At 42.8% G+C, this 20706-nt stretch overlaps 2 protein-coding genes across 3 annotated transcripts in view; both read right to left on the reverse strand.

Annotated features, from left to right (window-relative positions):
- Window positions 1-1569: 1569 nt before the first annotated feature.
- On the reverse strand, window positions 1570-4273 carry insm1a (insulinoma-associated 1a). The gene has a single exon (XM_085382186.1). The coding sequence runs from the start codon at window positions 4115-4117 to the stop codon at window positions 2777-2779; it is 1341 nt and encodes a 446-aa protein (XP_085238312.1). The 5' UTR covers window positions 4118-4273; the 3' UTR covers window positions 1570-2776.
- Window positions 4274-5825: 1552 nt separating this feature from the next.
- cfap61 (cilia and flagella associated protein 61) overlaps window positions 5826-20706 on the reverse strand; it is a 51392-nt gene continuing 36511 nt past the window's right edge. The window contains exons 18-24 of one of the 2 annotated variants that reach the window (XM_085382185.1): window positions 20096-20267; window positions 14126-14418; window positions 12853-13180; window positions 10894-10976; window positions 10234-10445; window positions 8079-8166; window positions 5826-7315 (exon numbers count right to left, since the gene is read on the reverse strand). In XM_085382185.1, coding sequence (XP_085238311.1) covers window positions 7190-7315; window positions 8079-8166; window positions 10234-10445; window positions 10894-10976; window positions 12853-13180; window positions 14126-14418; window positions 20096-20267 — 1302 coding nt within the window. In that variant the 3' untranslated portion in view covers window positions 5826-7189. Of the gene's footprint in view, window positions 7316-8078; window positions 8167-10233; window positions 10500-10893; window positions 10977-12852; window positions 13181-14125; window positions 14419-20095; window positions 20268-20706 lie in introns of both variants that reach the window. The other variant, XM_085382184.1, reaches the window with a different exon arrangement.

The following is a 20706-nucleotide window of genomic DNA, read 5'->3' on the forward strand; positions in this document are numbered from 1 at the left end:
GGGTAGTTTAATCTATAAAATTATATACAAATAATTTTCACCTCGGATGAGAGGTGAAACGTCTTCAAGCAACTTAAAGAAGTCCAGACGCTTTTCTTTGCAAGCTCCTTTGACTACGATGACCTGGATGACTGAGAACCTTCACAGACATACAAATAATTAAGATTTTTTTATATAAGAAACTAAAACTAATCTAGTGAAGTAAAACATTTCCTTTAAACGGTAATAAAACAAACTGTAAGAAATGTAACGTTCAAATTACAGGAGATTAAACTGTTGTTTTACAGTCGTTCTACTCTAATCTACTGCTTTCTTACTGTTGTATAGTATTATATTGTCAGTGCACTGTAATAATACTGCAAAAATACTGTAAAATGTAAGTGCAATTCATCAGCCAAGTACCAGGAGTGTTCACAGGATTTTTTTTTAAGTCAGAGCTAAGTACCAACCCAGAACACATGAGCACACCAGGAGAGAATGTGAGTGAGTTATTCAGACCTCTGACTTCCATATGGATATGGTGTTATTGGAACTAAACATAGCTGTAAATATGTTTGATTTTATTGCACAGTAGAAGTAAAGAGAATTAAAAATGTCAAAATGTGCCGTTTTGTGCTGTAAAATGAACAAAAAGCTTTCAGTAGGTAATGTTATGTGCAGCGATTCTTTAGCCCTTCGTTGTTTCAAACAGAATGACAAAAAAGACATCCGGTTGCGTGAGAAAACAGTTTTCAGCTCCTTAATCTGTGACTTTAGAGAAAAACTTCTCAGTGAGTTTATGGTCTCATCTGGTAGTTTTAAGTTTTACTGAATCCAATATGGCATTCACTTTGCAGATTATGGTCCCAGTTAGAGTCAGACGGAAATGTAAAGGCAGGTTCTTGCAGGCGTGACTTTTCCTTTGGTTTCACTTTCAGTTAAAGCAGAAGTCCATAGTTTCGGGGCTTAGATGGGATTTTACCAACCAAGCTGTGTGCTGTCCCTGTGTGAGTCGTCCCTCGTTGAACTAAACACAGCACAAGTAAAATCATACCTGTAAAATAGCCACTTAACATCCATGAAGTTATCAATAACCCACCTGGGATTAAATTAAGGTCAACATCAAGTCTTTTCAGTCATCTTGGACAGAAGACCTTTAAGACCAAACTGCACAAAACAGTTATTTGAAAGCTCTGATCTTTCTTAAAAGCTACAACCAAAACCTAAAGAGGTCACAGGTGACGTGATAGCAGTGATGTTGTTATTGTACAACTGTTTTTGAAAGATTTTTTCTGATTTAGGTGTTTAGAAAAATCGTCTTAAATCATCTCAAAACCACTGATCCTGGTCTCTAAAATGTAAAGATTTGAATTTACTTTAATGGAAACTTATCATTTTTCCTTGTTTTTGCTTGTTTAAACCCTTTGAATTCAATTATTTTGCATGTAACTGAAGAGGAGACACTTGAACCATCATTTAAGGAGATAAGCTGGACGGATTTTGGTTTCATTTTCTTCAAGAAGCCACAACTTGAGGTGTAAATCAAGCTGTTACCTGCAGAAAACACACAAGAAGGCAAAGAAAGCTGTTTCTCAGTTTGGTCTTTATTTTTTATTTTATTTTTTTATTTGGACATTTAGCAAAATACTGCAGAAACATCCAAAGCAGTATAAGAGCTAAGGGTTACAACAAAACCAAAATAAATAATCATCATCATCATAATAAATTAAAACATGATTGCATTCGGTTTGTCTTCAGGAGCGGCTCACTGATTGCTATAATGCCACATGAACACGCCGCCCTCACATAAGTTAAAGGAAATAAAAAGGATTTGGCTACATGATGAAAAAACACAGCGACAGATCACAGGTTCGACCACACAAAGCAGTAACTTACACAAATAATTTAATAAATACATAAATAAATAGAAAAAAGATTAGATATACTGTATACTGGTAATACAGAAGGCTTTGTAGAAAATAATTATCATCATATGCTCAGCCAGTGATAAATAAAAACAATCAGGTCAGTTTAAGGCAGTTTTACAGCAGGAGTCTCTAATCCAAAGGCATTACCGGCTACACTAGTTTTACTCTCTTTTGTTTTTAGTCGACAGCTACTGATCCACAGATCCACGAGCTATGTTAAAGCTAATCAGAGTGATGAGATAAGGTCTGTTCAGGCCTGCGAAGTCTGCTTTATATCCTACAGGTCATCTCCTCTCTTAGGTCTAGGAGCTAATAGCACTTGTGCAGAGATGCTAGAAAAATAAATTAACAGTCTAACGTTTTTTTTTTTTTTAAAGAGCTTTGAGGATCATTTTAAGTGATGTTGGGGTGGGCGTGGGTGTGGGTTACAGGCCAGGAGGAGTCAAACACACACACACACCCAGAGGTTGCTGAAGTGTCCTCGAGCAAGGCACTGAAACCTTGCAAGCTGCGTGTGAGTGGATATGTGAGAGCATGCTTGGCTCTCTGTTTACCACAGAAAATGTGAATTATTTGACGATAATTTTTACTCGAAAAGACACAAATAAGCACATTTTTCACGTGTCTTTGAGGAAGATTGGACTTCGGTGTGGTTTTGTCCTTTGGAGATATATAGCTACAGTGAAACAGAATTACTCCCAGAGTTACAACTTCTCACAAACCTCTTTACATCTGTTACTCAGTTTAAGGAAGTGTGCTTTAGGGTACAGATGTTTTTTATTTTTCAGTGGAACTCTGAAATCCTAAAAACAAAAAGAAACACGCGGGTGGACTCTGATTCCCGGTGTGTGCCAGTCCACAGTTCGGGATCAGCAGGCGGGGCGGAGCGGCATCTGCAGCAGGATCACCTGCCGGTTCTCGGACGGGTGGCATTTGTTGATGTGCCTCGTGAGTCCCGGTGAGCTGTAGAAAACTGCGGGGCAGTATTTGCACGAGTACACCTGTGAGGAATGCAGCAGGCGGATGTGCCGCTCCTGGCTGCCTCTGCTGGTGAAGTTCTCCCCACACACGGGGCACAGGTGGCAGCAGGAGGCGCTCAGGTTGAGCGGCGCCGCGCTCTGCTCGCAGCCCGCCGCGTCCTCCTCCGCCGCCGCTTTTGGGGACCCGTGCTGCGACGCCAGGTGTTTCCGCAGGTAGGCTTGGCGCTTAAACCTCTTCCCGCACTGACTGCAGTCGTACAGTCCGTCCTCTGAACCGGACTCGGACGGCTCGGGGCTGGGTGTGTCCCTGTCACTAGAATCCTTTGCTTCATCCGAGGCCGTCTTCGACGCGGACACCTTGTCGCTCGGCGTATTTTGCGGCTTCGGTTTGTGCCAGCGCCGATGGGAGGCGAGGTTGGCCGGGCAGCTGAACACCTTGTCACACTCGGGACACCGATACTCAACCCGGACTATCCTGGAGCATTTGTGCTGCGCCAAAGCGAACGGGTCTGCGTACGCCTCCCGGCATAGCTGGCACACAAACTCCCCCAGCGGGACGTGGTCTCCTCCGGCCGGTGGCGCTCGGGGAGGTTTCTGGTCCACCGGCGCCTCTTTAATCTTCAGCCCGAGAACCGGAGACGTAGTGACATCATCCTCAAAGTGCAGTTTGCGGATGGCTTTGGTTTTCTTGGACGGCGGCTTGCCTTTGCGCTCGGCGTCGTTGGCGCAGCGCTTGGAGCCGCCGGTTGCAGCGGCGGGGAGCGTCCCGGCGGATGACGAGCTGCTCTCGGGGCGGCTGCTGTTGCTGGAGCCGATCTTCAGGTCCACCGGGGCGAAGAGGTGATCCAGGGCGGTGATGGCTGCCGGTGTGGGAAAAGACTCCGCGGAAACCGGCGAGCCGAGGCTGAAGCGGGCCTCGGAGTAGGAGCGGTCGTGCTCGTGGCTGACGGGGCGGGTGGGGCTGTACAGAGACTGATACACCGCCTCCGGGTTCCCGAACTGCACGGGCTTAGCATCCGGCTCCGGAGCCGTAGCCGCCGCCCCGCAGGTGGGCGTAGGCGTCAGCGCGCGCACCGGGATGGAGACGAGATGCGCTGAAGAGGAGGAGGAGGGCGGCAGCAGCGGCGGAGCATCAGCCGCCGTTTGGTCCGTTTCTTCGTCCTCGGAGCGGACCCGGTAGGACACCGGGTTGGTTTTCTTGTTCCTTTTTACCAGGAATCCTCTGGGCATGTTTGCGGGGAGCTGAAGGCACTTTGGGCGCTGCGGGAAGAAGAAAACCACTTTCAGCCGCTCGCGCACAAAATCAAACCATCTGATGCGTCTTTTTTCTCTCTGTTTGTTTGTTTCCTCCTGCTATTGATCCCGTGTTCTCCTCTCGAGGTCCTTTCACCACAACATAGCTGCACTCTTTTTAAGGCGACATGATGACATTGTTCCCGTCCCCCCCCTCGTTGCCTCATCCCCGACCAATCAGAAGGAGCCGAGGTCCCCTGTGGATTTGGGGAGTGGGTGTGGGAGGATGGAGAGGCTGATGGAAGCTAGGAGGAGGAGGGCGGATTTGCAGATTGCAAAGCAGATGTACCTGAGGGTTTTATTGTATTTCCCCACCACCACCACCACACACACACACACACACACACACACACACACACACACACACACACACACACACACACACACACACACACACACACACACACACACACACACACTCTCCCTCCTCCTCGTCTCGACCCGGGCACACGCCAGGAGTCTCCTGCTTTTACGGTCTGATGAGTTTGTATAGAAATCTACACGTGCCTCGGCTTTATGTGTCTCTTTCTGGGGGTGGTGGGGTCTCTGGTTTGGCTACAAAGGGGGCATATCCGTCCACATAACGGCCCAAAATAACAATACAGAAAAATGGAAGGTAGAGGAAGAAACTTCAAAGGGCTAAAATGCGCATAATAGGGAAATAAAGTACAAATGCTCAACATCATTTTAAGCAAATGTCAGTGAAAGCAGCTCCAGACTTTAACTGCTTCCATTCAAAACCTTCAGAATGTTTAAGACACTCATAAAGACTTCCGGGGAAACAAACTTCCCCGAGATCAGATCTGCAGTCCGGCTTTTACGCACACGAAAGCCAGCTGAAATTCGACCTCAGCGGACAAATAACTAAACATCCACAATAATAGGGACAGATTTGAAACCACCGTGGCCCTGCAGCATGTGCGCTGGCGTGACAGTTAACTCCGGACATATGAATCCGTCATTTTACGCATACATAATTAATGGCGAGCGGAGGGTGTCCTGCTTTGCATCACAATGGTCGCGCTTGTGCAAGCTGTAGACCCGTCCTGATTGAAAAGGAAATTGCACAGTTGAAAAAAATGGAAGATGAAGAAGAAGTGGGGGTCTACCCCCCCCCCCCCCCCCGGCACACAAAAAGCAATCTGGACCCTAGATACTGTCGGCGCGTGCTGCGCGTAATCAGTGCGCTTTTTCTGTCTCCAAATGGGGCAAAGCGAGGTTATCTGGCCGTTAAACCACATCAAACCCCGCAGGTCCAGTCTGACCCGGTCAGTCGGATGTGAGTCTGTCCTGCACCGTGAGAGATGATGCTCCCATCATCTCTTGTCTGTCGGTGCAGGGCTCGAGGACACGTTTGACAGGTGCAAGATTCTGGCGTAAAATGAAGACGTGAGAGAGATGTCCGGAAAGTCTTTTCACTAACCCATTTCAAATTTTGACTGTTGGCGTGTCCAAACTGAGAGCATTCAATAAACACGCGTCGTTTCTTGTGTTCTGGTCTTTTTTATGAAAAAATTTACATCTGTCTCTTACGAATATTTAAACCCACATTTTCCTAAAACAACATTCAAAATAATGTGTGTCCCTTTAAAATCCACGTGTTTCGAGAACTTTCTTTAATCAGTTGTTATCGTTTTTAATTTTTAAATGTTCCTCGGGTAGAAGCAGGCACATGCCTCCAAATGTTTAAAAAAAACAACAACAACTAGATTTTCTGATAAAAAAAAAAAAGCTCACATCTTTTAAAAGTGAGATTTTTTATCCAGTGGGAGCTGTGTTAAAAAAATTATAGTTAAACTTTATTTATAGGTTATTTCACCCATAATGCTCATTTCATGATAACAGGGAGTGCAGGTGGATAATGGTTTAGCAGTAACAGGTCAGCGCACAAAATGAACTAACATCTATACAAACACTGCAAAACTCTCATTGAGCGCCGTGTACAGTGTGTGTTTATTACCACGGACAGCGCATTGTGATATCCACGCAGTGAAGCTGACACTTAAAGTCACTCAGCGTTTCATGTCCTACAATCTGACTTTATATTTCCACACAAGCAGCGTGCTGTTTTCTCAGCTTGGGGTTCAGGCATATGTTCTCTGTGTGCGTTAGTGAGTGTGTGTGCGTGTTGGAGTGTGCGTGTGTGTGTTACTTTCCCGACAGGCTTCAGCTCAGCCTCATTAGCATACAGCTGTAGAGTGACGCCCTCCTCATTTCCCCTCCTCCTCCTTCCAAAAAGCCAAACATCCACTTTTATGTGCAGCATCTATAGGGCCCTGTGATTGGTCACACTCCTGCAGAGTCACACTTACAGTTGGCACATTGTATAGAAGAAAAAACAAAACAAAACAGGAATGTAAAAGTATGCCAGACTCTCGTTCTCATCTGGTGTAAAACACTGCTCACACTCTGATTAATGAGAGATCTTAAGGATTAAAAAGGAAATTATCAGATGTCCACACAAGAAAAATGAATGCAAGCATTAATTTAATGGTAATAGCGTTAAAAGTTAGCCAGAACTCTTACACAAAGAAAGTTTTACTGGATTAGACCACTCTCTCTCTCTCTATCTCTGAAAACAATTAAAATAACATTTATTTGATGGAAAATTTTTGGATTATATTGATTAATCGAAGCAATCTAAGAAAACACATATTTTTTAACCATTTGATGGAAAACAAATCAGTAGTGTTAATCAGTGTTTTGGTGTGAGTAATCCAGTTTGGAGACGCTGACTGTCTGTTTGCTTTCTCTGAACATAACAGGACTAAAAAATGTCATGTGACTCCTGACTGTGTTTTTGTGCTGAGCTGCTGATTTTAAAAATTTCTCCAGGACTCTAAAGATCTGATATAATAATATATTTACACATAGCAGACACAGTGTCTCCACAGCGTTCCTGAGCCAGCTCAAATGATTGGAGGTATCCAGTGACACATACACAATATAAACCAGTTACCACACCTCAAACAGAGTCTGATTTGTTTTAGTATTTTAACAGGCGTGAGGTCAGAGCTGGCCCGGGCAGGCGAACATGGGCAGCAGGTTTCGGTTGTAACTCAGATACTTCACAGCACTGCTCCTCAGAGCCGCTCGACTGTCCTCGTCTTTCAATTGGTCTGGAGGGCAGAGGTCCTGCAGAGACACACAGGTGGAGAGTAAAATCTCAGCACTGCACTGAGAGAGCTTCTTTTTTTCCACAGACCAGCAGGTTCTGATCGGTGCCCGACTCAAAGTGTGCCGGAGAACTCTAAGCTCGCGCTGAAGGTGTGATCGCTGTGGAGAACTGATGTGAGGAGACATGTAACTGACTCCATCCAACCGAGTACTTAATGCTTCATTCACTAAATTTTACTTCTACAGCACATTTAAAATCAAAGTATTTTACACTAAAATAAAATAAACAGGTTCCTAAAAAAGACACTACAATCTGTCTGAGGACATCTGGGATGTCTTTCCGGGGTTTCAGTGTAACAACAGCAAAGGCACAAGCTCGCTCTGACTGCTGGATGATCAGGAGTGACTGAAGAGCAGATCTTAATGATTTTATTCAGACAAAAGAAAGAAAGACTCACCCGAGCTCTGACCAAAACACTGGATGAACGTCTCAATAGAGAAAACATCCCTGATGTTACCACACAGAACTTTTAAGAAGTTTAAAACACGCTTCAGTCTGGAAATTTGCAGGAAAACATGAACGACTGTTTCACATGGACAGCAATAACAATCTGATTTCAGCCGGCAGGGCAGCAGGACGTGGAAGTTCCTGCCTCAGTCTCAAAATTCTTCACCTTCACAAAGGCCACGTGCAAAGATTTAACCGTGCATCGTAACCAATACAGTTTAACCCTCAGAGGGGCATAAGTGTGATGTAGGAGATGAGAAGTGGAGCACCAACCTTGAGTTTGAGGGTCTGCTGAAGCTCCTGCTCTAAATCGGAGAATCTGTCGTGGAAAACGGCCAAACAGCTGCTCTGTGTGAAGAAACTGGAGAGAAAACCTTTACATCAGTGCTTCGGTTCAGCACCAACAACCAGAGGTTTTAAGGGAAAAGGGTGCACCCGAGTTATAACATTGACAATAACAACTGTTTCAAATCTAGATTATGTCAGAAGCTTAAATCAGAATCTGATTCCATTGCCCTGCATCTACATAATGTAGAGGTTAATTTCCACCACTGGAAACTTTCTTTGTGTGAACCGACTGTTTACATAAAAGCTCAGTGAAGCTTTGAAATAAAAACACACACACGCACACTTCCAGAAGCTTCCCTAAGTGTGTCGGCTGAATAAGCCTCAGCCGCCACACGGTCAATCAATTATCTTAACGGCTCCTGATGCTCCGTCAGCCTCCACAATGACTTTACGAGTCAGCTGACTGAGCAGCATGATGGGGAATCGGCCTCTGTGGTTGCGAGGCTCCAGCTTTGTCTCGTCCTGGACCGACCACAAAGACAGATTGGGGAGCTGCATAAACAGATTAGGAGGTGGTGGTGGTGGGGGGACAATAGCCCTCCATGTCTGGGGGTCATTTGTGTTGAAACCTCAGAAGCAGGTCACCCACTGCTTGACAAATACCTACTCACTGGATAGTCATGCCAACAAACACACACACACACACACACACAAAGTGAGAGGACAAAGGCAGCGGAGGCCCGAATCTTCCTCGTGTGTTGAAGTGATCGGTCAGCGGTTACATGACGTCAAAGCGGCTTGTTTCTGTGCAGAACTCAGTTATGAAAACATCTGTTTTTACACAGCTGCCCACCTGCCGTCTGCCTCGTTTCAGTGCCAAAAATCACACATCAAAAAGTGAAAAACAGCAGCGTGAGTTCTTCTGCAGTCACTTACATGCATACCTGAAATTATACTCCTGCAGAGGGCTGGACAAAATAACAGAAATGCTGTATAAAAAACACAATAACCATGTAGGAAACACCAATCTGCCGAAGCTGCTTTATTATTCTCTCGACGACATACTGAAACCAGACATCGGGCTCTTCACCAAACTGCTCATTTCTGCCAGTCTAATCAGAGTGTGGGATGTTTTGCCGTTTATTCGCCTGCTGCTGCATCAGTCCTGACAAAGACTCGAGCAAAAACATTGGACAAAAGATCGGATTTTTATTTTTGTCCTTGTGAGGATTTGTTTTTACAGTGCGAGTGACTGATTATGCTCCCTCGAATATGTTTATGCACTATACTTAAAAAGTATAAGCATGAGAGTTAAAGAACAACCGTGGTTTGCTAAAAGACATCGGCAGCAGAATGTAAATGACCTTCGAGGATAGTGGTGTTTGTTTGGAGGAGGAAATATTTCTTCTTCACTTAAAGATAACAAATACTCGAAGAGCTCTCGCTTTTGGTTTGACCTCCACCTGCTGTCATGTAGATAATCCCAGCAGCCTTGCTGTTACCACAGTATTACTAAAGCTGCAAAAAGAACTTCAAACTAACAAAGTTTCACGTGTAAGCAGGAAAAGAAATGAAGTTTTGAAAGGTTAAACAGGCTTCAAACCTGAGGGCTGAAAATGAAAATACAGAAAACTGCAGTTCCTCTAATGACCACTAGAGGCTGGCTCCAAACACGAGTCAGTCTAGGTTTCCAGTAGAAATTGGGTATGCGTTTACTGCCTGATGTAAAACACCTCTGGTGTTGGTTCTGTTGGGGCCTTTTTAGCCATTTTAATAGAATCTTAAAATGACATAATATGACTTTCTGTTTTGCCAGACCACCCAGGGAGGTTGTGATTTAGTTTAGGAAAATCTGGCATTTTATTTGTATGTTACTTTGCAGTAACCAGCAGGTGTGTGTGTGTGTGTGTGTGTGTGTGTGTGTGTGTGTGTGTGTGTGTGTGTGTATACATAAGTGTAGATTTTTGGGGGAGGTGCACAAATCCTGGTGAAAAATGATTTGGGGGTTTGTTTTTATATAAATTCAATTAAAACTGACCTGCTATGCTTTTACTTATTCAATATATATTTCATGCTAGCGTGTATACAAATAATATGGGCAGATGTTCAGTAAAACAGTATTTGTCAGTGTTTGTCCCACCTGTACAGATCAGGGATCAGGCCCTGCTGGTAGCAGCTCAGCAGCTGGCCCAGCAGCTGCTGATGTTTCATGTAGAGACTCAGGTAATTGGAGACGGGGAGAGGCTTCAGGGACAAGCAGGTGAGCGTCTCCACAAGCTCATAGCAGTCAAGATGCAAGCAGAAGTAGTCGCCTCTCTCCGGCTGTCCCGTCACAATTGCTCTGTCCTGTAACTTTGGATGGAGGAACACGAGCACTGATCTCTGGTTCCAAGTTATAATGCAAATCTTCAAAAGCAAATCAAAATACTTGAATAGTCAATTAAAAATAATATCAACTAAAAACACTAGAAGATGATTAATAATCTGAAAAACAAAAGTCGATTAACGGCCACATTAATTTTTAATCAATAAAAAAAGAAAAAAGTGTGTTGTATTCAATACCACAATTCAATTCAATTTTATTTATATAGCGCCAAATTACAAAAATAGTCGCCCCCATTTAACAGGAAGAAACCTGTTGCTTTCTTGTTTCATTTTGCTTTTCGGTTTTAAGTTGAAATAACATCAGAACATGTTGTGTTAATCAGGAATTAAATTTCTTAATAAATATAATCATTCCCAGGTTACATGTTTGACATGAAACACCCAGAGATTGAACTCCTGGGCAGTGAGTGCTTACCTGTTTAACTTTAGGGCCTGTCAGGTCTGTTGGAGATGGTTTGGTCACATGCAGGTAGTGATATCCTCCAGGAAGCTTACCACCTGAGGAGAGAGCAAAACACATGACACACGTTAAGATATTTCCAGATATTTATTTATTACCCCGTTATTCCATGAGTATTACCAAGCTGTTATAACAGTATAAAGTACTCACAATACCTCAGCTTTACCTCAGAGAACTTCTGATGCACATTTTATAATACGAGCATTTAATCAGAAAATTGTTTGCGGGATAAATATTATTTATAATCTAACAAACCAACACTTAGAAAACACTGCAGTGAAAAGCCTGTGGTCTTATCAGCGGGAGATATCTCAGTAAGATTAGCTTCAGTGCTGAAAAATTCTGTGGCTTCGAAAATTGGACAGCAGCAAAAACATCATAACAGGCATTTCACTGTTAGCATCCACCCACTGAGGAAAACACAACTGAGACAATGAACTCAGATAACAGCCGCTGATATGGCGTCTGTGCTCTCCCTGAACGCTGAGATCCCTTTGAAAAGTTCACGTGTGTTTCATCTCTCTGAGGAGGGCGAAGCAGAGAGGCTGTCGTGTTTATGTAACCCGCCGAGTGGCCTTGGTCGCTCGGTGAATGCGCTGCGGCACAATGCGGCATTGTTACGGCAGCTATAATTCGAGTGTCCGCCACAATAACATCGGCGCTGGGTGGGTGGGTGAAAGATTGGAAAATGTTTCACAAACACATAATGAAAAACATTCTGGCGGTACGAATTCTCTCAGATAAAAGCAGGCGACAACAGGCGTGGACAGGAGGGAGGACAGCGAGGAGAACGTCGAGCTGAAGCGACAAACCCTGAAAGTATATGCAAAGCTGAGATCTGCCCATGAATGTGAAGGAATTTTAAGATGGGTCAGCTCTTCTGGGCCCACTGAGAAACCAGTTCAGTTGTAGTTTCCCAAGAAGATTCATTTCCATAATAAATAAACAGGGTCAGACCGGCAGAGCTGGCTCCTGTTGGGAACCAATAAACGAAACCACAAAAGTGAGAATTTTAACGTCACATCGTCAAGGGACGTGTTACCGATGAAAGTCTTTGAAAAGTATATATATATATATATATATATATATAAATAAATATATAAATAAAACTCCCTTGGGCTTCCATCCTCCACTGTGTGGAAGGTCCCTGATCAGAAGTCCACCAAAAAATATGAGTTACTGGCTGTAGCTCAGGCAGGTAGAGCAGGTCAGCTACTGATCGGAAGGTTGATGGCTCGATTCCTGGCTTCTCACTAGTCTACATGCCAAATATCCTTGGCCAAGATACTAAACTTTGGAGGGGGCAGGGATAGCTCAGTATGTGGAGTGATCGGAAGATCGGGGGTTCGAATCCACAGAACGGTTACCCTGAGGTACCCCTGAGCAAGGTACCGTCCCTACACACCGATCCCCGGTGCGCCTGCTTATTGGCTCCCCACTGGGTGAATGGGTCAAATTCAGAGAGAGTAATTTTGCCACGGGGGTCAAAAAAGTATACATTATTATTATTACTGCAGATGGAAATAAATCTTTTGCTGTTGTTAACTCTTCTCAATTCAAGACTAATTTGACCCATTCTGATTATTTTCAGCCCCATATTTTTACTTTTACTCACCTTTGCATGTTTCATGGCTGAAAATAATCCTCCAAAATTATTCTGCCTTTAAGGCAATTCCCTTAACCCTCTCAGGCTCATATTAAGTTTTTGTTGCTAATGCACAAAAGAATACCTGCAGTGGTACTTCTGAGTAAAAAAACTTATAAAATATGTATGTGGGGTAATCAGGTTGTTAGCTTTTAACTGTTGCAAATCTGCAAAGCCTGCCTTGAGAGGGTTAAGCTAAAGCTAAGGCTAAAGCTACTGCTTTCTGAAATTATCCATCAATCAAAACTAAACCTTGGTTCTAATCAGACCTTGAATCTTGGCCTGCTTGTACAGCAGTACCAGACGATCTGTTTCAGGTGGAGGCGCCTCAGCAGGCTCCACGGTTGGATCAAACAGGGGCAGCATCATGGCTGCCAGGTCCTGGCCCACTTCCTTGGAGTTAAAGTTGGCATGTGTCCACTCATCTATGTAGTAACGGCGGGAGAATTTGGTGAGAGGCCCGGCAGCCCAAATGGACGAATTGGTGGTTCTGAAGCTGGAGTTTATGACAAGCCTGCCATCAAATACCAGGAAGGACTTGTTGAAGCTGTTGAAAGCGTCGTAGTCGACTCCTTTATTGGAGAGGTTGATGAACACCTGAAAGGACAAAAAGAGCCATCGAGTTTCGAGGTGGAATCTTTATTGGATTCACACTTTACACGTAAAAACATCAGGTAGATGTTGGATCCTTTCTTCGTTTATGTATATATATCTGATAAATATGAGCTACAGACGGGGAACAAACTGGGGGCAAGTCTTTGTAAGAACAGAGGAGACGACCCCTGCTGGCCACTACAAAGAATGCAGGTTAAAAGCCACAGCTTCACTTTGAAGCACACCCATTTTTTTAACATATTCAGTCTGTGCTTGAAATTAAACTTCCCAAATTAAGATGATAAATATAAGATGGCTCTCGAGTGGTGAGGCTTTCAGGAAACTAAATACTGACACAGATAATTATTCATCCTGAAGTCCACAAGCTGCTCAGAGTCAAGAGGCCTGAGTGATGAAGCTGCGATTACAAACCCACGATAAAACAAACTCATAATATGTTCTTTGAAAAAACAAAACTCTGGAGGTGGAATAAAATTGTCATTTATTAAACTTATAGGTACTTTGGGGTTTTGCATTCATTGTTTTCCTAAATACTTGTGTGTCTGTCTTCCACAGCATGTGAAATACACACAGACTAATGACAACAGGGCCTTGCACACAGCAGAATTTTAACAAGAAAATTCAACACAAACCCAGAAGCAGAATCATCTTCTTTCTGAGACAATGGAAGTCATGGAAATGGGAAACACACCAACATCATTTTGTGCTTGACAAACACAGTTTGCTTCCAGGAGGGAAATTAACATCCAACCAAGAGCCACAATCTGGAGAATTCAGCCGCTCAAGCTTTTCCAGCTCTACCAGCCACCTTGGCCAGTAACCCACCATTGTTTGGATATCATTTCTTTTTGTAAGAATTAATAACCCGTCTGGATAAGCACTGAAAGCATCCGGTGGATTTTGAAAGCATCAGAAATTCTGACTTACTCCACACTGCAGATGGAGAGGCTCTGCATCAGTGGTAAACGATGCCGATGTGAGCGGGTCGGGTTGTTTGCCATTGTTAAACTGGGCCAGCACACAGTTACGGTGGATCTGGACCATGGCGTTCTCCATGGCCATCGCCGCGGCTTTTTCTACAGATGAGTCCAAGAAGCTGGAGACGCCTGGCACAGGAGGCAAGAGGACAAGATGGATACGAGATCCACGAATGCCGAGGCTCAGCAGAGTCTCTACGGTGGTGTAGATGTCGATGTTGTTTCCGTAGACGATGGCGTTATCTGAGAAGACGCAAAGAAGGAAAGGTTTCATAGTGAGAGTTCACTCACAAACTCCTATGTCAAGTTTGGCAGAAAAGAGAATTCCTCTTAAAAAACATACATAAACATTCATTGTTTATGTGAGGTGGTTAATGGTTAAAAGTTACTGGTTAAAGTTACTAAGCCGCATGATACACCTGCATAAATATGAGTACTTGGCCTGTTTTCCTACGTGAACTTTGGATGGCTTCAAGACAGTCAGGTCGGGATGTTTTTATCACATGTAGCACACAGGAGGAAATAACCAACTTCACAAATACTCACATGATGCAGTAAAAGCACCAAAATATTGGTCAGTATTTTTATTGAAAACTGTGTGAGTCAATCCAAAGTGCAAAAAGGACCAACAGAGAAGGCAGTGCAAATGACTGCAAGAGAAACACAAAACATGATGATGACCAAATCATGAAAATCACATAAAAGAGAAATATAATGAACTGATAATATAAAAATAACAAAATAAACAAACACAGAATTAGAGAAAAATAAAAGAATAAAACAAAAATCATTGTTGAAATGTTGACAGTGGACTTGGGCATGAAGTGGACTTCACTTAGACGGCAATAACAGTAACAGAAGAAGCCCGATCAACTTCTATTTCTATGCAAGAGGTTGGACTTGGAGGGAGAATATGATGTTAACATATTGTGGAGCAGATCTACGGCAGGCTTTAAAAACAAACAGGGATAAACAACTGAGAGGTTATAAAAATATGGAAAAGTTTTTCTATGTCCTTAAACTGTCTCAGCGATGGTTTAAACGATAAAAAGCTGCTCTTCACGACATGACAGACCTCACTGTTAAAAGGCAAGAAACTATCCAGCAGGTTATGGCGTGAAATAAAAAACACAATGTTAATTAACATTTACATGATCTGTGTGACTTGTCAGTTTTGTTGATGGTTTCAGTGAACGGTGGAATGATGCGTCAGTATGAATTATGGGATGTTATTATCTCCTTTCCTGTCATGAAAGATGGTTCAGCTGCAGGAGGTAATAAAGGAAGCACAGAAGCACCTTTCCTTAGTAATAACAGAATTCAAACAGCTCTTATTGTGGCTGCCACACCTCTGGGTCACTTCACTCAGTCAGGAACCATCCAAAGGCTATTCAACTGCACCTGGACTGTGAAGAAAAACAGCTAATGCTACTGTGTGTTATCTGGGGTAGCTTTTTTTTCCATCATCTCTCTCTGTTATTAAACCAAAGTAAGGTCACATTGACCCAGCGGTCTTAGCTAATTATAGGCCAGTCTACTCTTGAAAGAGTAGTTGTAAAGCTCTACCTGAAACCTGACTGAAACTCTTTAAATAAGCCATTCCTCTGCAGAAGATCAGAGCTCATCACAGTACAGAAACAGCTTTAGTCAACGTTACAATCTTCTTATGGCCTCTGACAGTGGACCCATATCTTTGCTTGTCCTGCTAGACCTTTGCAGCGTTCGATACTATTGACCATAATATCCTATTAGAACGATTATAGCATGCTGTAGGTATTACAGGTATTGCACTGCAGTGGTTTGTATATCTATCTTATTGATCCCAATTTGTTCATGTAAATGGAGAGTCCTCTTCACACACTAAGATTAATTATGGAGTTCCACAGGGTTCAGTGCTAGGACCAATTCTGTTGACATTATACATGCTTCCCTTAGGCAATATCATCAGCAGACATAGCATACATTTTCACTGCTATGCAGATGACACCCAACTTTATCTATACATCAGACCTTCCCAAAGTGTGGGGCCCACCCCCTGGGGGGGGGGGGGGGGGGGGGGGGGGGGCGCAGAGCCATTGCAGGGGGGGCGCGGTATGAAAAGGAAAAAAAAAATGCTTGGACACTGCTAGCATCATTGACGGGTTTTTGTCAGGGCTCCCACACAAATGCAAAGCAGGAGATGAAGCATCGCTGACTATTTTTTCAAACCAACTTCATTCTAAGCCAAAGACTAGAAAATATGGTGAAGCATATCTGCCCTTTGGTGTCACCTGCGCAAGTGCAGAGGTAGGTCTCCCCTGCATCGGGAGCACGCACCGGGCTCTCCAAATCACGGATAAATAGTATCCCACATTCTTGATTTTTAGTTCACAAACACTTCTTGTAATGACTAACTACTCCTGACATTTTGGAGATGTTAGCTCTTTATACAGTGAAGTTACAGCGGGATACAAATAATATCAGGCTGATCCTGCCACGATTTGTTCCCTCGGTTCAAATCACGGACAAACAGCATCCAACAGTTGTTTATGTTTTTAAACCCATTTTGCACAGAGAGGCATTTTTTGAAAAATGTATTGATAGCAATGTTGAAAATTATTACAGGGAAAAACAACTACAAGTAAAATAATCACACCGTGAGCCTCCCTCTGCCTTTCTAAATGGAGAGACAGTAACTACGTGTGTAAGTGTGTAAAACCTGCAGATAGTCAGATTAACAGTATTGTGTCTCTATCTGCCATTCTGCAATTCATCTCATGTAAACAATAACGTGGCGCACAGCGTGACGTGAAAAAAGGCACATACCTTTAACATTGCGTGACGAACCCTGTATTCCTCATCCACACGTAAACACAAAAAATCTCTGTTTTCGGTGATTCGAAAAGCCGTTTACGTGTGGACGAAACAGTTGCATTTTCAAAAATTGTCATGATTCGTTGTGTGGCAGGCAGGAGAAGGACCCAAGATGCAGACTCACAGACACGGGGATAAACTTAAAGATCACAGTTTTAATGCTGGCTTAAAGGTGAAACACAAAACAGTACTGAACTAAACTGGAAAAACTAAACATGAGATGTACCAGGAACCACGGGGAGAGTAACACACAACATGAGGGAGAACGCGACGCCGAACAGAGGAAGACGCAGACAGAAATACACAGAGGGTTAACGAGGAAAGTGGGAACACACGGGGAACACAGCTGACACAGATAACCATAACGAGACAGGGCGGGGTGAACATAACACTGACGGGAGACGGGCAGAGTCAAACAGGAAGTACACAGAGGTTCAGACAGGAGGAGAGAGCACGGGGAGAACACAGACATAACAGGCTGGGGAAAACATGGAATAAAACACGAAAGGGGACAAGGGCTCATGAATACATAGAGGGGCACACAGGGGGTGAGAGTCACAAAGGGAAAGCACACAGGGAACAACATAACAGGGCAACTCAGGAAGCAGAACCTAAACAGGGAACTGAATACAAAAATACAAGAGAACTAAGAATACTGGGCCAACACGGCCCAGGACCATGACATCAATACCCGTGCAGGTGTGGACGTAGCGCAAAACAGCTAGTAGTTTATTTTATTACACCTGTAATTTGGGGGGGGGGGGGGACATTTTTCTTGTAAAACAAAGGGGGTCTAGCAAAGTTTTGGAACCACTGCTATACATTTTCTGATTTTAAATTCAGATAAAACTGAGGTTATTGTACTTGGCCCTATAAAATCTTAGTGTCTTACCAGACACTTAATCTAGATGGCATTACCTTGGCCTCCAGTAACACTGTGAGGAATCTTGGAGTCATTTTGACCAGGATATGTCCTTCAATGCACATATTAAACACATATGTAGGACTGCTTTCTTCCATTTGTATAATATCTCTAAAATTAGAAATAGCCTGTCTCAGAGTCACGCTGAAAGACTAGTTCATACATTAATTACTTCTAGCTCGGACTACTGTAATTCATTATTATCAGGATGTCCTAAAAACTCCCTGAAAAGCCTTCAGTTAATCAAAAATGCTGCAGCAAGAGTACTGACAGGGACTAGAATGCATATTTCTCTTCTCTATATTGGTTTCTCTTCATTGGCTTCCTGTTAAATAAAGAATCAGATTGCTGGGGTTATCTTTGTATTACTGTTGAATCTTTATCTAACAATATAAAGTGCCTCAAGGTGACTGTTTTTGTGATTATATTTATATATTTATATATATTCATATTATTATATTGCAATATAATTACAACTGAATTGAAGTTGCTACATTTAATCTGCTTTTAGTATAATCTGAGGCAAGTTCAGAAATGCCTTTCTTGTCTAGTTTTATCAGCACAGGAGGAGTTGAAGGCTTTCACGGGCTGCTGTTCATGGCCTCTGTCCATGGTACTGAATGAGAGCTGCGGTAAGATGAGTTAGATTTATATAAGCCATGATCACATGCTACAAATATCATTGCTATTGACGGTAAAGAGCTTACACAACACAGTAGTTTGTTTTGGAAAACTACCACATACTCTGACCATCTCACACAAATACACAAACAAAATGCAGCTAGGAGTGGTTGGGAGTGTTTTATTAGCTGAGCTCCTTTGGTTGCTATGATACACGATATCCACAAAAGTAAAGTGTTGCATGAACTCCACTCCACCTGACTGCTGCTTAACTGTTACACCCACAGGGAAACAAAATGCCACTTTAATCATGATCTTCCGTATAATTACTCTGGTAGTTTGGGGATTTAATTTTGCTACAGGCAGTACTAACGTCTCCTCCATTGTTGCTTAGCAGTCAATGGTTGGACAGTATAGTTTTTGTCTTGCCCCTCCTAAACTGTGATTGGACAGCTGGGTTTTCCCAGAAGGTCAAAAATTTTCAACTCTCGGTGACCATAAACATTTTAAAAAAATTAAAACTTTCCCTGCTTCTGAGAAAAAACACAAAACAACACAAAACACACTGTAAACAGACCCTCATTCCTAAAACATCGATTAGTATGCACAAAAAATAGATCCCGTTAAATGCAGTCTTTCCTTCTCATTGGATGTGTTTTTCCTAATTTTGTGAACACACTAATACGTTCAGTTAGCATGTCAGCTTTAGGATTTCTGTCATTGCACATGTTCATATGGCTTCATGAATTCATCATATGTTGTTTTGTTACTTGGAAACAGAGGAAACATTATATTTAATAGCTTACAGCTGCACATGCTCATTTCGTAAATATTAATTGTCATGTCCATGCAGGACACATTAGTTATATAAACAACTGTCCCTGCTGACATCTTTGTGAAGTGCTAATAATCTCTGTGTTGGTGGAAATGAACAGAGCATGTTATATTAAAAATGATACTTGCATGAACATTGCTGGAGCAGGGTAATAAAATGTTTAAAGATCAACTGTAATGTTTTTGTTTTTTCTATTTTTGTTGGATTTGTGGCAAATCAGAGAAACTTCCCTACACTCGAAGGCTGAGATTTACATACACTCTTTGTTTTCCTTCTGTTGTTATTATTAAAATATGGAAATAAACATGGTATCTGCAAAGGTCTGTCTCTGCAATTTACATGTATTAATGGTTTTCCTTTATGACTGGAATCAGCTAATTAGTATGTATAAAAGCCTCACTCTAGATCACTGCACAATTCCTTCAGAGAGCAGATTAATTTTGCTTAATGACACTGTGCATTTTCCCTGCTCTGAAAAGCCCGGCTCTCAGAAAGTGATATGATAATGGAAAATGGATGGAAGAGGCCGACCTGATTCACGGAGATGAAAGATTTCTCTGCAGCTAATTAGCTGCTAATTATACCGGGGCACTTCAGCAGCGACTGGCTGAGTAATGACATACTACTACAGATTAATTTTAGGTGTTCTCTCTGTGTGTGTGTGTGTGTAGGCGAGGCTTTCCATTTACCCTCCAGCTCCAAAAAGTTGGCACAGAGCCAGCGGCGAGCAGCCATGCAGTCGTGGAGGTCGTTGAGGGTGAAGAGGTTGGAGGGCACGGGCCCAGTGTATCTGCTGTGAGTGGAGTGCAGCTGGCTGTTTGTGACAGGCTGGCTCACATCTACACCAGTGGGACACGGTACCTACACACACACACACACACACACACACACACACAAAACAAATTAAATTCATTTCTTTAACTTCTTACATTTCAGTCATGCAATATCAAACAGTTAAAAGGAGACATCATGAAAGGAATGCTGTGCGTCACCATTATGTACAAAGTGTCCTTCAGCATGGACAAAAATCATATAACAAGACAGTGTGACAGACCTGCTGTCGTGGTCCGAGGGTGTGGGGATGTTCGTAAGCTTTGGTTCTTTTATATTTATTGATTTGGATCACTGTTTTGATTTTATTCTCATGCTGACAATGTTTTTTATTTTTTGTGAGCTTCAAATGAAATTATTGAGTTCTGGTCCCTGTTTTTCATTCCATTGTTGTATTAATCTCCCCAGTCTGTTCTCTCTCCTCTCTCATGTATGTGCCTTCTCGGTTAAACTTTCCCTGTTTATTCTG

Source organism: Rhamphochromis longiceps, linkage group LG15 (assembly GCF_057381845.1).
Source record: "Rhamphochromis longiceps isolate RC_006_pf linkage group LG15, R_longiceps_female_GT1.1, whole genome shotgun sequence".
Classification (NCBI taxonomy): domain Eukaryota; kingdom Metazoa; phylum Chordata; class Actinopteri; order Cichliformes; family Cichlidae; genus Rhamphochromis; species Rhamphochromis longiceps.

Bases quoted from the DNA above. Each gene is read 5' to 3' on its own strand.
- insm1a (XM_085382186.1), bottom strand. From the start codon at position 4,117: ATGCCCAGAGGATTCCTGGTAAAAAGGAACAAGAAAACCAACCCGGTG.